General features: G+C 43.2%; 1 protein-coding gene across 8 annotated transcripts in view; it reads right to left on the reverse strand.

Moving 5' to 3' along the window:
* PHACTR1 (phosphatase and actin regulator 1) overlaps positions 1–15,654 on the reverse strand; it is a 302,786-nt gene that overhangs the window by 134,091 nt on the left and 153,041 nt on the right. The window contains exon 1 of one of the 8 annotated variants that reach the window (XM_027891640.1): positions 8,926–9,205. The exons of 6 other annotated variants lie outside the window; for them this stretch is intronic. In XM_027891640.1, coding sequence (XP_027747441.1) covers positions 8,926–9,178 — 253 coding nt within the window. In that variant the 5' untranslated portion in view covers positions 9,179–9,205. One more of the 8 variants, XM_027891643.1, reaches the window with a different exon arrangement.

Here is a 15,654-nt window from a genome sequence, read left to right on the forward strand (position 1 = left end):
AATATGCAGTAACCTACCCTTCTCTTCAGATGTTTTGGACACAATTCTATTTTATGGGAAGGAGGGGCATTGGGGAAGGCTGGGGAAATGTTTTGCTTTTATTCTCCTGAGTCATATTTTAAAACTTCCAAAATTTCCACTGTCCATGCAGAGGCTGTCAGTCAAGTCTGGTCATCTCTTATTTGTGTTTTTTCTCACTTGGGACCCAGAGCTTTCCTTCAGTGAGGAACACTGCTTGCCCATGAGATCAACAGCACATCTTAATGATGGTTGATGGGCACTATGATTTTGGGCTTGTTTTAGGCACAGTAATGCCTGTGCACTGCCAAGCCAGAATGCTATGTCTAGTAGTTCCAAAGAAGCTACAGCAGGTGGTTTTACAATGACAGATTTTATTTTTGATCGAAATTATACTGTGTGCTCATTGTTTTTCAGAGCAACAGAAGTAATTAATCTTCTTTTGAATCTAAGAGTCTCATCCAAAGGCAAAGGCTCTGCTAGATTTGCCTTATCTTCAGTAAGCTCGACCCAAAGCCAGAAAGTCAGGGAGAGATGACAGTGACATGAACAAACATCCTTTTACTCCTCTCCACCCAATGCTTTATAAGACAAGGAGACTAAAGGCAACAGACCAGTGAAGATTCATGTCACTTCACAAGAGCAGAAAAACAGCAAGAGGACAGTTTTCCACCTCATAGGGATGGCAAGAACATCATTATTTTCCAAGAAGCGTGCAAATCAAAGTCACAAAGGAAAAACAGGGCCTCCAAGGGTGTCCCAGCTTCACCCCTCTGCAGCTTTGCTGCATTCATCTAGATAATGGCAAACACCACAGTACCTTCCAGTTTTTTACTGAAACACACGGACAAAGCTGGCTTAACCACTGTACACTCTGGTGCTGCCCCAGTTACACCAGTGCCCTGATGCTGGGGCTTGGCTAATGGAGTTGGGAAGGTGCGTGAGACATGGCATGATCCATTAAACAGCCTACAAATATATCCAATTAATCTTAGACATCCTGGCAGACTGTTGGCAATATGGTACTGCATACACTTATACTGTGCTCCAGAAATTAGATTCTGGCTAATTGCAGGCTGAATAAGGTGTCAGCAACAGGAAGCCAAGTTTGGTATAGGCTGATTACAAACAAGAGAATCTTAGGGCATACAAAGAAGCAGCTATACATTTACTACCAGTCACTGAAATAGATCAAGAAACAAAATCTTACGATACAAAATTGATGTAGAAAGCCTACCTCCTTTGCTGAGGGAGCAGCAGTGAATGATAATGTTATAAATACAATGGTATACTCAAAGGACAGGTTTTGCTCATCAGTCAAGAAGCCCATAAATGAACTCTGCTGCTTTTAATGATACAATATACAAACAAAAGGAAAGGAAAAGAAAAAGAGAAGAAAGGAAGAGACATCACATGGCAGAATACTGAGTCTTCTGATCTCTTCCCGACACACCCAGTATTTCTCTGATGTTAAGCTCTGACAGGCAGTGACAACATCAATGAATAAAACTTCAATAATGGTTGTAAAATTAAGTACTTCCATCTATCTCATTTTCTTCTAAAGAATCTAAAGTTTAAAAAATAGTAAGAAGCCAGCTGAGCAAATCACCCTCTAAGAGAAACATCTCTAAGTAATTAAGAGAGGTACCTGGAAAAGACAAAACACAGAAATGGAAACCAACTGCCTACCTGGGCAGGGATCAAAGCATAGAATAGGACATAGAGGTGATGGGTGTAAAAAAAGACACAGAAAGCCAAGCTTATTCAGCCAGGTCGATATCAAACAGTTTCAAGTGCTCTGGTAATAGCAGAGTGTGACAAGAACATGCCCCTGCATGATCTATACCACCATCTACACCTTGCCTCTTTTTTACAATTTGCTTGCCCACTTCACACATTGAAACCTTGTGGCCTTTTATGGTTTATCAAACAGGTCTATATTATATTTCTGATGCATCTAACTGGATACAGAGGAAGCAAAACTAGGCATACTAATCAAGATGGCAACAAATACTCAGAGCAGATCATTATTGTTAAATACAGGAAAACTGCTGTATCGCTTTCATCATACTTCAAGGCATTTTATCTGCTTTTCTGAACTCCCCACAAGGAACTGATTTTTCATTGCCAGTTCAGTGTTGCCCCAGACTTTGCATTTAAGATGCTTATATGTCTCAAGACTCAGAAGTTGGTTTTCAGAATAAAAAGGAGGATGGTAAAATGCTATCAAAAGATGACAACTGAGTTACAGCATTGGAAAGAAGAGAAATCAATAAGAGGAGACAGAAATGAAACAGGCAAGCCATCTGCTCTCTAAAGACCCGAAGAATTGAGATGTCCTCTTATCCATGTCATCATGTCAACACTGTGTAATAAAAATGAGAGGGTGCTGAGCCATCATGACCAATTCCATCATTTTTGTCAGTTTTATTCCTAAAACTCAAGTCAATGACACAGATATACAGAATTCCCAGAAAAGGTGGCTAACATTTCTTCAGTAAAGGAGTTTTCACTGCAAAACAAAGAACTTAGTCATCTTCTTGCATAAGCTTGACCCAATCTTGTGTACATTTTTTCTCCCCATACTATCTAATTTACCAAAGTGAAGACTTGCTTACTACCTACATTTTTCCTACAGTTTCTGTCAATAATATAAATTATATTGGAATTTGGACAAGACATCTCTCAGGGCTCCTCAAAGTAAGCCTGGAGCTTTGCTGGGTGACAGCTCATGCAAACCTGGCTGTGAACTTCCTATTGCCAGTTTGGTGTCACCTGGAATGGTACACAATTGTCTTATTTTGTGGCCAGCAGTTTTTGCTACAGGTAGTTTACCAGGATATGAGTTAGTCACTGCAGAGATGCATGTGAACGGTTAATGACCTGCCTCAGGCTTGGTGATATTTCTTCAGCTTTATTTTGGGACATAAATGTCCACTCCTCTTGTTCCACATTTCTTCTGCTGCAGACTAGCCAACTGAAATGATTTCTAGTGTTTAAGGAACGCCTCACATATCAGCCATTCCCATTTGTTAGTCTTGGCAAGTAAGCCAGAAGAACGTCCCTCTTAAAGTCCAAATTGACCTTTAGTTCCTCTTCTCTTCCTCTCCACTGTCCTCCCTGCCTGCAGGCCATGTCCAGCCACAGCAGCACTAACAGCATCCCTGTTAGGCTCTGATCTCAAAACCACAGGTAACTGAGGAATTTCTTTTAGTCCTCAGTGTGCAAGACACACTAACAGGAGCAGGGCACTGGGACTTTGCCCCCTCTGCTCCCTGGTAAAGGAAAGGTAAAGGATCATGTCCTGCCTGCCTTGGGATTTTGCCACCTGGAAGTTACCATGAGTAGAAATCATAGAATCATAGAATTAACTGGGTTGGAAGAGATCTCCGAGATCATCAAGTCCAACCCTGATCCAGCCCCACTGTGATCACTAGATCATGGCACTCAGTGCCACATCCAGCCTCATCTTAAAAACCTCCAGGGACAGTGAACCCACCACCTGTCTGGGCAGGCCATTCCAATGCCTGATCACCCTCTCTGTAAAGAACTTCTTTCTACTATCCAACCTAAAACTCCCCTGACAGAGCTTAAGCCCGTGCCCTCTTGTCCTGCTGCTGGTTGCCTGGGAGAAGAGACCTCTTAGAAGGTGCGATTTATTCTCAGTCTGCAGAACACCAAGAGTTTGTATCTTTTGGAGCAGAAAGTAGTGCTGGTGAAAGCAAAATGGGCCACCTGCTGGGACATGGAGTATCTTTGCTTGATCTCATCAACTTTGGCATAGCATTGTATTCACCCAAATAAAACACTACAGAGTTCAACTGACAAAAAAACCCCAATTTTGTTCTATGACCTATTGTGCAAAGGAGACATATTTCACACTGCAATGAAAGCCCATGCCTTTCCCTCCCTGCCTCTTTCTTCATGGTAACTATCCCTCAGAGACTAAAGACTCACATTGCATAATTATATCAGCTGTTGAAACCTCAAACATGTTTTTCAGCTTCCCACGCTTCACAGCAGGACCAGGTACACTGTTTTTTTTGCCTACTTATCCATTCTATGTAGCCTAATTTTTTAACTACCAAATATTTTAGTATTTTTGACAGGTGCAATTGTAAAAGACTGTAATGCCTCACAACCACATCCTGTGCTCACTCTACAGATGGTGATGGAAGAGAAGTTCCTGTTTGAAATAATGTGAAAATTAGTGAAGTAAAACTTATTTTTATACACAGCACTTGCAGAGCTTACACCCTCAGAGACAATCTCTTCAGTGATCCTAAGGTAATTGTTCTCAAAGTTTGCAGTTGTAAGAAACAAGAGTCTTCAATTCCAGGTAGGAAACACACACACGTACACACACACGTACGCACAGACACAACCCCCCATGCAAAGCCCTCTCCCTTTCTATTTGGAAAAGATCTTTATCTCGAAGCTCTAGAAGATGCACAGAGGCAGAAAAACAAGTTTTGGAATTCCTACAGCAACAGTATCTCACTCCATGCTTATTTTCATGCATATATAAGATCATAGAATAATTTTTGCTTAGACAGCAAAACCCTGAAGTATAGGAGCACATAATAAACAGATTGAGTATGAGCTCTGAACTTAACCTCTCGGGTATGTTCATTCTTAATATTATTTGTATATCCACTACACTTGCACCTAAGTACCCTAAAAACCTGGAGCCTTGCTGTCCTTGGCACTAGGAATGCAAATGGCAAGACAGAGCACTTTCCTCCTCCCCTCCACTAAAGGACTCATAGCCTATTTCCTGACCAGCAGGCAGGTGAAAGGAAATCCCACTATTTCCATTTTACAGACAAGAAATTTGGGTATGGAGTGATACATGGATGGACATGTGTGAAGCTGCCCAGAGTTATTCTGCAGAGAATGCTTGAGCTGAGAACCCTTATCTGTCAGTGATAAAAAACCACTTTGCTCTGTGTAGTTGCCCTCTTCCAACACACTTTGAGTTAACTGCTTTCCACTTAAGTTTTCTTGTCACATTCTTTGCATAAATATCAAATGTATTGCACTTCAATTGTTCCAGTCACTCTTCCTGTTAGGTCGTTTCTGGGTTTCTTTGAAGCCTTCACAGCTCTTTCTAGCCACACTAGAGATGTGTCTAAATCATGTTCCAGATCCAGGCTCAGACTTTGTCAGGACACTGAGATTAGCAATTTTCAGTGTTTGAACATCTTAGATAAATCCCATTGAAATCTCTTCTTCCTGCACTTGTTCCACTAACTACTGTTCTCTTGCTCATCAGTCATATCCTGTGCTATGACCCAGCACTGTCACAGCCCTCCCAGAGACCACCAAAATTAGCACACCGAGAAGTGCTCTGTACATACCAGGAAATGTTTAAAATTGCAGTGCACCTTGATCTCTTGTAGTTTTGGCTCCTTCTCCTCTACAAGCTTATCAATCGCTTTCCCACGATCACATTCAGAAAGTATTTTCATTCCCCTTCATGATTCTGGAACTTCCAAAATGCCTCCACTTGCGTTGTCTTCTCAATTCTTGCCTGTTTTTTTTTTTAGAACTTTTACAACTCTTCACCATCCTGATTGTCCCAACATCTTCATCGCAGTCCTCCTCTGGCAGCATTCAGAGCTCAGCCCTGATTGCTCTTTCATCCCTGGAGGTGACTCATATCTTTTTCTACACTTGACCTCTCCCTCTTGGTTCAGTCTACCATGTCTGATTGACTTTCTGGCATCCTGTCCTGTATATCTCTTGGCCATACCTCATTCTTCCCTCACATACAGTTTCACTAGTCTATTTTCAACACCATTTCTGTTATTCTGTCACCCAAACTTTCAGTATAGGTGCTTTTTAGACCCCTATCCCTATTTTCCAACTAAATTAGCATTAAATAAATCCATTCCTTTCAGTTCAATGGCTAAAGCATCTCTCACATCTGTGTTCATTACCATAGCCTCCTGCTTCTCTTTGAGCTTCTCACTTATTTTTTACCTCATCAAAATGCTGCATCCACATCAAATCCCTTTACACTTACTTCAGTGAGCCCATCTGCACCCCCAAATTCCTTCAACAACTTCTTTCCAAATTACATGACCTCCCATTCAAGACGCAGCACCTGCTTCCATATTTTCCTTCACTTTCACGGTTATCTCTCCTACTATTCTCCTAGTCATGATTTTTGCTAGAATGCTTAGTGGCTTTGAAGAATTTCCCTATGTTTCAGCATAAATTTTCCTTCTCCTAGTGCAGTAGTACAATGAAAATTCAGAGTAAGACAATGACTACAATCCAGGACTCATAACTGGATTTGGAGGATATTTCAGCATTAAATCAATGTATCCCACTGATTTGCCTATGTTATTAAGACTGAATCCTGGTCTTTGTACACGGTTCCAACAAATAAAGTAGTTGTTCAGGGCACTGGACCCACACAGGACTTTTGGGTACACTAGTGCAGCTTCAGGCCTGCAAGACCCTATATAAACCACACTTAGTTTGAATAGGAGGGTGGGGGTGTTAACATTGCATTTCCCTTATAGAAAGTACTAAGTGGTCCCCTTTCTAAGTGCTCTTTAGGTTGTGCAACTGTGAGGATGCACAGACATCTTGAGATCCTGACACGTTTCTCCATATCTGAGTTATTCCCAGATTTTTACCTGATCTGTCCAGAGGATATTATCATCACATCATAATTTCAGTTCATTATATCATCCTTTCCCTCCAAGACCCAACAGGTCCAGAACAGGTATTCATCAGAGAAAAATGGGGTGTTTTTTAGTTCTGAAAAATGTGACAGAGTCAAAACAGTGAGCGTGACCAGCCAGCATAGCTGGGGCTACAGTTCCTTTACTTTCTGAAAGAAACTTAGAGCTGTGCATGCTGGTGGGAAAGAAAGGATTAAGGCTGTACTGGTATTAAATACCTTTTAAATGATGATCTTATAAGTTATTTGCATGAGGTGGAATGAAATCCTATCCCACATGTGGAAGGAGGGGGCAAAAACAGACCGATGAGATGCTCTGGAAGCCTGCTGGTTGGGAGCCTCTCTGCTCTAATCTTTGCCTCTCTAGGGTTACTAGATTATCTCCTGTCAAGAGGCACACCCTCCCCTCGGAGTATCTAACAGTTTGAAGCTAAATAATGAAATACAGAAAAGAAAGTCAACTCCTTAGATACACACCTATTTGTCTGCTAGGAGGTAAAAGTAACTGGAGTTATATATTCATATGCATTCATGCGTACAAGTGTTCCTTAAGAGGGAGGAAAACATGTTGTTCTCTTACTGTGCTAAGATATCAAGTACAAGGTTGCAAAAAAAACACCCAGAAAAAGACGTTGATGCAACTGAGTTTTAGGTCAATTCGATTAATCTAGGAAAGCACAATTTTTAACAAATGGCTTCATTTGCTTTTAAGGATAAATAAACCACATTAATAGTGTAAAGTAACAACTAGTGCTGGACATACTTCTTCATTTAATATCTGTGGGGCTTGCTCTCACTAGCAGCACATAAGAGGAAAGAAAATATTTAACGTTTTGTATAGCCTTCATCAGACTCTTCCCTCTGCTGTAGTGGCATAAGCAGTAAGAGTGCTTAACCCACTGTGGGTTTCCAGGGTTCTCAGGCTATCTTCTCCCTCTCCACCAAAAGCAATTCCGTTCAGCTTTAGCTGCTTTCTAATCAAAGGAAACTATAATCACACTAGCAGGATGCTAATTCTGAAGAGACATTAGCAAAACCACAGTTACTTCATTAAACTGCAAACCTGTGGTTGACAAAGGACCATGAGATCCCAAATAATATTTTGCTCTTTTGCATAGAGCAAATGAAATCAGATTTGGTTAATTAAAATATTATTATTAATAATAGTAATAATACCAACCTCAATGACAAAGCTGAAAAATGAAGTGCCAACAACTACTAAGAACCTCAGCTCAGAAAACAACACTTTCATACTCACATTTTTTGCCAAAAAAACCCTTTCCCTGACCTTCAGAAAAAGAGATCTGTCTACCACATCAGCTAATAAGGAGTCCTAAGTTGAGTGCCTTCAGTCCTAAGTAACATGCAAATCCACAGAGCAAAACAAAGTAATACAACATTGAAAAAGAATGTGGGGTAACATCTGTGTGGCTATTTTTTGCCTGAATGCCTTTATGCTTCTTTTAGTTCTCAGCTTCTCCTAATTGCTGACTTTGGCAAAATCCAAAGAATTTGTCATTGTTGCCTTCAAATATCTGCATTACCAGAAACATAAAAAGCACATACTTACCTGTAGCAACACCTGTGATTGATTATACCTTCACTCTCTGAATACCCTCTGGAGGTTTTGCTCAGTCCCGAATGGAGAGGGGGAAGGGATGAGAACAGTTGTTTGAAGAGCACTATGTTAATTCCAATAAAAATACAATTTCCTCCATGCATTTGACAGGACCATGAAAATAACACTAGCTGGATTCCAGGTAAATCAGTCCTTCCAGATACTGAGTTGAGTCAAGCAAACTCTATTGCAGCACGATAAGGAAAAAGTTGATATATCAAGGCAGAAAACCCTGATCTAAAATTCATGGAAATGGGAACAAAACACAATCAATACAAAGAGCAATTTCTAGAACAACTAGGGGAAAAAGGGAAAGAAAAAAAAAAAAAAAGAGTTGTTGCCTTAACTGTTATCACAAAGCTTCTGTGGCAAATGAAGGGACTTGTCCCTCTTGGCATCTCCCTGATCGACAGCCTGAATCAGTGCCCAGCGCATTCCTCCCGCGCTCCCTTTCCTCTTTCCCTGGGATCTGTGGAGGAGCAAGCCGAGCATCCCCGGCTCCGACGGGAGCGCACACATGTCCGCGCACCCCCCATGCAAGCACACGCACTCCCCTGCCTCGCTCCTACACCCACAGCATCTCAGCACTCACCGTCACGGGCTTCCTCCCCGCGACTGCAGTTGCTGCAAATGTGTTTGATCTCCTTGCCTATGTGGTACTGTATCACAAACGAGACATTGTTGTTAGTGGTGCTGCTGGGCTCCTTCAGTGGCTTCATCCTCACTAGATAGAAAGCTTTCTTTTTAGGTTTCTCTCCACTCATGCCTGAGACCGAGCCCTGCCCGCAGCCAGCAGAAGGAAAAGCCAGCATCCCAGGCTGCCTGGCGTGCGTGCAGTCCGCCATCCGCTCCCGCTCGCCTCGGTGTTTAGCTGCCACACACACAACGGGGATGAAGGGGAGGGCTGGGGGAGAGGGGGGAGGCGGGAGGCAGAGCAGGCAGAAGCGCTGCCTGAGCCTTGCTGCCTGCCCTCCGCGACCTCGATCCTTAACCAATCCCCCGGGCTGAGCTGGAGGATGGTCAGCGTGTGCCCGCTGCCAGCCTATCCCTAAGCCGCGGGCGCCGGACACGCGTTTGGCGGCACGGCGGAGCCTGGCACACCTTCGGATACCATGCCGGCTGCGAATATCCAGGGGGCAGAGCCTCCCCTCGCCTCCCCCTCCCGCTCCTTCTGCCTCTCCCGTGCCTTTCCCCGTTCCCGCAAGCCCCGAGCCCGCCGGAGCCCCGCGTCGCCCGTCGGCCGTGGCCCTCCGGGATGGCGGGCACAGCCCAGTGTCTGCCAGCGCCGCCGTCCCTGCCAACGCGCTGCCATCCTCCGGCCTGGAGAACATGGCAACAGGGCCGGCATGGCAGCCTGTCCCGAGGAATTAATATTTTACACACAAAGGACTGTCCGACGGCAGGCTGACTGCGGGCTGCAGACCCTCCTCCCCGCACCAGTCAGCTGCGGTTCTGGGGGTATAGGGCCACTCTGCTTCAGGTGCCCCAGCAAAACCAGACCCCACCCGCTTTCCATGCTTGATTTTTCTCCCCCTTTGCTTCTTATAAAAGACAGAAAAGTTGCCTGGCCTGGGCCGTGCAGGGCTCACGAAGTGGTTGGCACTGCCTGGTGACTTCATCCCAGGTCCCCCTGCAGCGGGACTGCTCCTCGGTGGAAAAGGCTGACCTGACCGACAGTTTGATTTCCTTTCAACTGCTTATCTGGGGGATGAACGTCTTTGTCGCCCTTGCCTCCTGCTCGAATTGCAGCTGCTCCAGAGAACAGCCTGGTCATCCCCGGCTGCCGGCAGCCTGGGCAGTGCGCTTCCCTGGCCAGATTATAATCCCTGGCCAGACATGCTGTCAATCCCTTGCTGCCCAGCTGCCCCCAAAATGTGCTTCTTTTCACAGCATGGTAAGCAACCCGAGCTGCCCAAATGGCCAAAGCAGCAGCTCAAGACAGTGCTTGTGACACAGAGATTGAGGGGAACAGAGGTGGGATGCTTGCTTCTCGCAGGCTTTGGGAAGGAAAGCCTGAAGAAAAGATGATAAGCTCAGCTATTCTAGCTGCTATTACAGCAATGTGAGTGCTGCCTCTTTAAATCTTCAGCAAGCTATCACTTTGGCAGGCACTAACCAGAGAGAGTGCAATTGGGGCAGACGAAACATGGCAAAGAATAACACCATTCTCCTTATTTTTAGCCAAAGCGCTTGCTTGCTGCTAGAAGAAATCCACTCATTCTGCAATTCTTTACCATTTCCACATATTGCTGCCACATGTTTTACTGCAACAAGAGGCCAAAACAGCCTTGATTCTCTTCAACTGCACATGAAACAGTCAGTGAGACTTTTGCCTAAAGAAGACAGAGTAGAAACTTAAGGATTCAGTGCTACAGTTTCCCATTTTCTCAAGTTCACGCATGCACGCACACACACAGGCACACAGAAGATGCATGCAATGAAACTGCTGACCTACTTCTTCTGCGTCATTCTGATGCAGGTCTGACTTCTCACCTGGCGCTCCTGGGAGTTGAAACCTTGAGATGTCACATACAACAAAAAATGCAAGGCTTTACTTTCCTCAGCAGTGTTCACAAGTCAGACTAGGTGCTATCAGATCTCATAGAAATACGGAGCGAAGCGCGTTCTCAGCAGAATTACGTCGTTCACCAAGCCGCGCAAGCATCCTACACACTGGGCTACGTACATGGGTTTATGCTGAAAAGAGTCAGTCACCTCAGTGATATATTGCCCCAAAGGACTTGATTTTGCATGTGTTGCTCATCTACAATTCTTACCCATTTCATATAAGCGGTAGGAGAACAGGGAACGCAGACTTATTCAGGAAAAAGCAATTGAATTCCCCAAATGTGCATATTATGTCGTTATGAGTTAATGCACGGAAAAGCCATCCCTTCAAATGCCTGACGCTGAGATACTGTTTGCTGTGTTATACATTTGGAAAGCAAAGGTTGAGAAGAGTTTGGTGCCCCACCAGTCCCACAGCAGTTCAGACACTTGCAGTGGAATTCTTTCTAATTTATTCACTGCTTCTGAGAACACCTTCAGTTTGGTTGTGATTCAGAAAATAATTAGGTGAGTAGAAGATATGACCATAATTCACCTTCTGAACTTGCCTGCAGTTCACAGCTGTCACTGGTACTCAGCACTGCTGCATTATGGAAGCGGGTCAGGAGAGAAAAGCACATTCAAATGTCAACTTCCCTGAATTTGGGAAGTATGAGTGTTAATGAAATGCAGGGTGAACTCAAATCTGGAATATCATATCTGTTGTCTCAGGGCAGTATTCAGGTGTTGTGCCTCACCTGTTTTAAGAAAGGAAACTAGAGTGATGCATTCAGCAGAGCTGAAGACCAGCAGAGCTAGCCCTGTAAGGCAAATGGTCTTGTAATTCAGCAACTGGGTACAACTTAGGACATGAAAATGTGGGTCAGGTTGTCAGTCTTTTTCAGCCTCCCTCTGTGACCTCAGACAAATTATTTACAATATCTTGATAGCTCAGCTCCTTGGCTAAAGAACAGTGATATTGACGTTTCTGTTTTTCAGACAAATTTTATAAAATTATATTTCAAGGTGCTCTGAAAGTGTTGGGAAGGGAAACACACAGACCTTTTAAATACAGAGTTCTACTGTTTATAGCAAAATGAGAGAGAAAACAGGAAAATCACGTTCCATCAGGCTTAGCCTGAACGGTTCACTCATTCCAAATTCAAGCTTTTTTGTTTCACTGCATTTTGTTTCAATGGCATTTATCCCCCCTCCTCATTTAATTCTAAAACTGTAAAATTCAAACACTGCATTTTTAGTGGCTCTCTTATTATCTCTCCATCCCAAACAACGTCCAGAGAGGGACAGGAGCAACTCCTTTCTCAGGGAACTGCAAGATTATCACTATATTTTAATCCAGCCTCACATGTACTCCATTCTATGAAAGAGCCACCAAATACTATGGGAACAAGCAGAGTTTTCGTAAGCAGATCCCAGGAGACCGCACAAGCCCAGCTGCTCTGAAATGTTTGGGGACATTTGGGAATTAAATAACTGGTCCAGCGAGTAACACTGATTCCACGTGGATAAGAACCCCAAATGATCATGGAGAAAGCCCAGTGTATTTTTGCTTGCAGGTGCTATGTATTTTGAATGCAAACAAGCCCTGAAGCCATCTGCTAGTATGTCTCTTGTAACATGCACTTTGCTATAACATGCAAATTGTCTTCATTCCTAAGAGCTGCCTTATAGAGAATCTGAATTTGCTACAGCTCATAAAACAAAAATATGTTTAATTATGATCTGTGTAATTATGGTGAAAGCTGCCACTGCTAATCAGTTCCAGGACAAATACTGTACAATGAAGGTACTACAGTATTCCAGTAGAAAATTACTTGTTTTGCCTTTTTTTAAAGATAAGTTAAAAAAAAAAAAAAGTGTAATAACTCTTTCACTGCCTCAATACACAGCTACAAACCTTGGCATAATTTTATAGCACAGTGGACAACAAAATCAATGAACAGGATGTCAGACAGTTGGTTATTTGACAGCGAATCAACAAACTTGCATTCTATTCCCAGCCCACATTTGCTTCTTCTATTAGCTTGGGAAACCATTTGTACCTTCAGTTCCTCCCCCCTGCAGCCTTTGCCATTAAGGAGAGTGCCACTTCCATTGTCCATAAAGAAGAGGTAAAATCAGCATCCCCTTTAAACAGGTGACTACTGGGATATTGGTTCATACCCGCATCAGAACCCTTGAGGCCCGACACTGTCTTACCATTTTTTTCCCCTGGACCACATCTCCCTGTGTCACAGATCACTTCGCTAGGGGTCTCTTTTGGGACACCGTGCCCCCTAAAAGCAGGCAAACTTCTGGTTGCATTCTCCATGCCGCAAGAAAAGAATATTTCTTCTTCTTTCTCCAAGCTGTGGCACTGTGCAAATGCCCAATGCCTGTTGGGACATCCCTGAAGCCTGTCCTACAGCCCTCAGCTGAACAACATGCAAGTTTCTGTGTGAGCGGGACAGGCTCCCTCCTACTTCCAGCACAAATTGTGGACAATAGAACCTATGCAGAAGCCTCTCATCCTTATTTCTTCAAATCAAATGATGCCTTGGAGAGCTGCAGTGTTTCCCTGAAGAAGCTGTGGGTAACAGAATGGCACTGTCCATGTGAAAATGATAGATGCAAGTCTAGCAAGGCAGCATGACTTCTCAGCAGTTTAGTATTTCTAACCAAAATACCATGATTCATGTTTTACAGTCTATTTAGGCAATGATGTTTTTACAGGGATGGCCCTGTACTTGGCAGTTTTTTATAAATATTTTCCTTTCCTTCCTATTTCCTCTGCCCACTGTACTACACATCCCAGTGAGAATAAAAAACAGAAATAAAAGATAAACTAACTAATTACCAGCTGCTCTGGTGATTAATGCATACATTGATGTTGTATTACACGTACTGAAACAACTGATCTACTTGGAGTAAAAAGGAAAATAAGTACAATTTGATCCACTGATTACAACACAGGAATCAGCCACTAACACAGTACCTCCTTTGATAGCATCTTTAATTTACTATCAAAAAAATGCCCCCAAAGCCATTTCAGGACAGTTGACATTTGCCAATTTGTTGCCAGGTGGAGAATCTTTCTAGTTGCAAGGCACAACTTAAACCTGGATACACAAATATTTTCTGTTTGCCAGGCAGTTAGTGCAGCAGGAGGACTCTGGTCCATGGCAGGGGCTCCAGGGTGCTGGGCTGACAGTATTTCTGCTTACTACATGGAACATCAGCAAAACTGAGAGGGCAAAGAGGAGGGAGAATCAGCCTGAGACTCCTGCAGGCCAAAATAGAATATGACCTTTTTAGTTCTGCAGCGATAAACACATTCTTAAGCAACAATCCCAGCTACTCCTTGCAGTTACAAGCCCAAGAGAGCCAGGTGATGAGAGTTGCACAAACAGAGGCAAACTGAAGACGAAAGGAAATAAAATTCCCTTTCCTGGCTTTTCTACATTCAGCAACACTGCTGAAGCATCACACGTCTCATTCTTGCTCTACCTGCAGGGCTCTCCACATCCCGTGCACATGCTTTGCTATGATGGGGTTCTCTACTTATTTAGGAGAAGCCCTGCTTTATTTCATTGTGATGCCATATGGTGTGATGAAAATGAACAGAAAAGGTTACAACAAAACACACATAAGCTTAGAAACACCTGTTTGCTGCAAGAGTGAAGAACTACTGATGGCAAAGGCCTTCTAAGGATAAAAGGGAAGATGTCATCCTACCTAGCAGGACAGATGGAAAGTTGCTGAGCCATTGCCATTTGAATGCCCAAATATATATGTGCAATTAATGCTCAAAGGCTGATGAAGATAAGGGTAAACATCAGCAGTGAACCAATGTGGAGTCTGGATTTGTAGAACAGCTGAGCAAGCAACCATTAGCATTAGAGAACACTGAAAGGAAGAGACAATCTTTATACTGAAATTATAGGTGAAGTTCTTGCTCAAGCAGAGCTTACTGCAAGTCCTAGCACAAGAGTCACTACTCACTACAGTCCTAAGAATGTCATTATCTCCCATCTTAGAAAACCCACTCAGAATTTTTGTATCTAATTTTAATGTGGCACGCACTGCGGTTTTATGATCTGTTTGGAGGACTTTGTACATCCTGCATAACTGGCCTTCCAAAGGAATGGAAATCTACACCATTTTTACCTTGACAACAGACACAAGATAGAGTTGAGGCATAAACTGGGACTCAGCAGCACCCCTGCATGTTCTAAACTGAGAGTCTGATATTGCTCCAATCTTGAAGTAAACAAAAAGCAATTCCAAAGACCTCAGTGCAATTACAAGATTGAAACCAAGGAGGAATATGAATAAAGTTCTGCCTGGCCAATTTAGTAATTCACATGGCTGCACATCTTAACATGTACCAAAACTCAATAGCACTCGTGACTTGGAAGGCTCACAACATTGCAGCAGCTTCCTTTCTTACTCCCTGCTTGACACTGAGAGAATAAAGTATGATATACACTGGATTTTCACACCCCACACTGCCCCAATACACCTTTTTCTTACTGCATATAAATAAAGTAATGGTTCCTCACCTTCTGCTTTCCTCTCATTAAAACCAGAGATGTCTTATTTATAGATGCAGAAAAATATTTTTAAAAGCCTCACAAAACCAAACCCACAGTCAGGTAGCAGGCTGCATCTATAATTCCACAGAAGGTTCTGTTCCCCCACAGCCTGCTAAAAAAGTCTCAGTGAGAGGAGAAGGCAGAGTGTGCCTGTGTGCATACCTGTGAGCCTAACAAGC

Source organism: Empidonax traillii, unplaced genomic scaffold, assembly GCF_003031625.1.
Source record: "Empidonax traillii isolate 1590-97213 ecotype Southwest subspecies unplaced genomic scaffold, ASM303162v1 scaffold324:size701061, whole genome shotgun sequence".
In the NCBI taxonomy this organism is placed as follows: domain Eukaryota; kingdom Metazoa; phylum Chordata; class Aves; order Passeriformes; family Tyrannidae; genus Empidonax; species Empidonax traillii.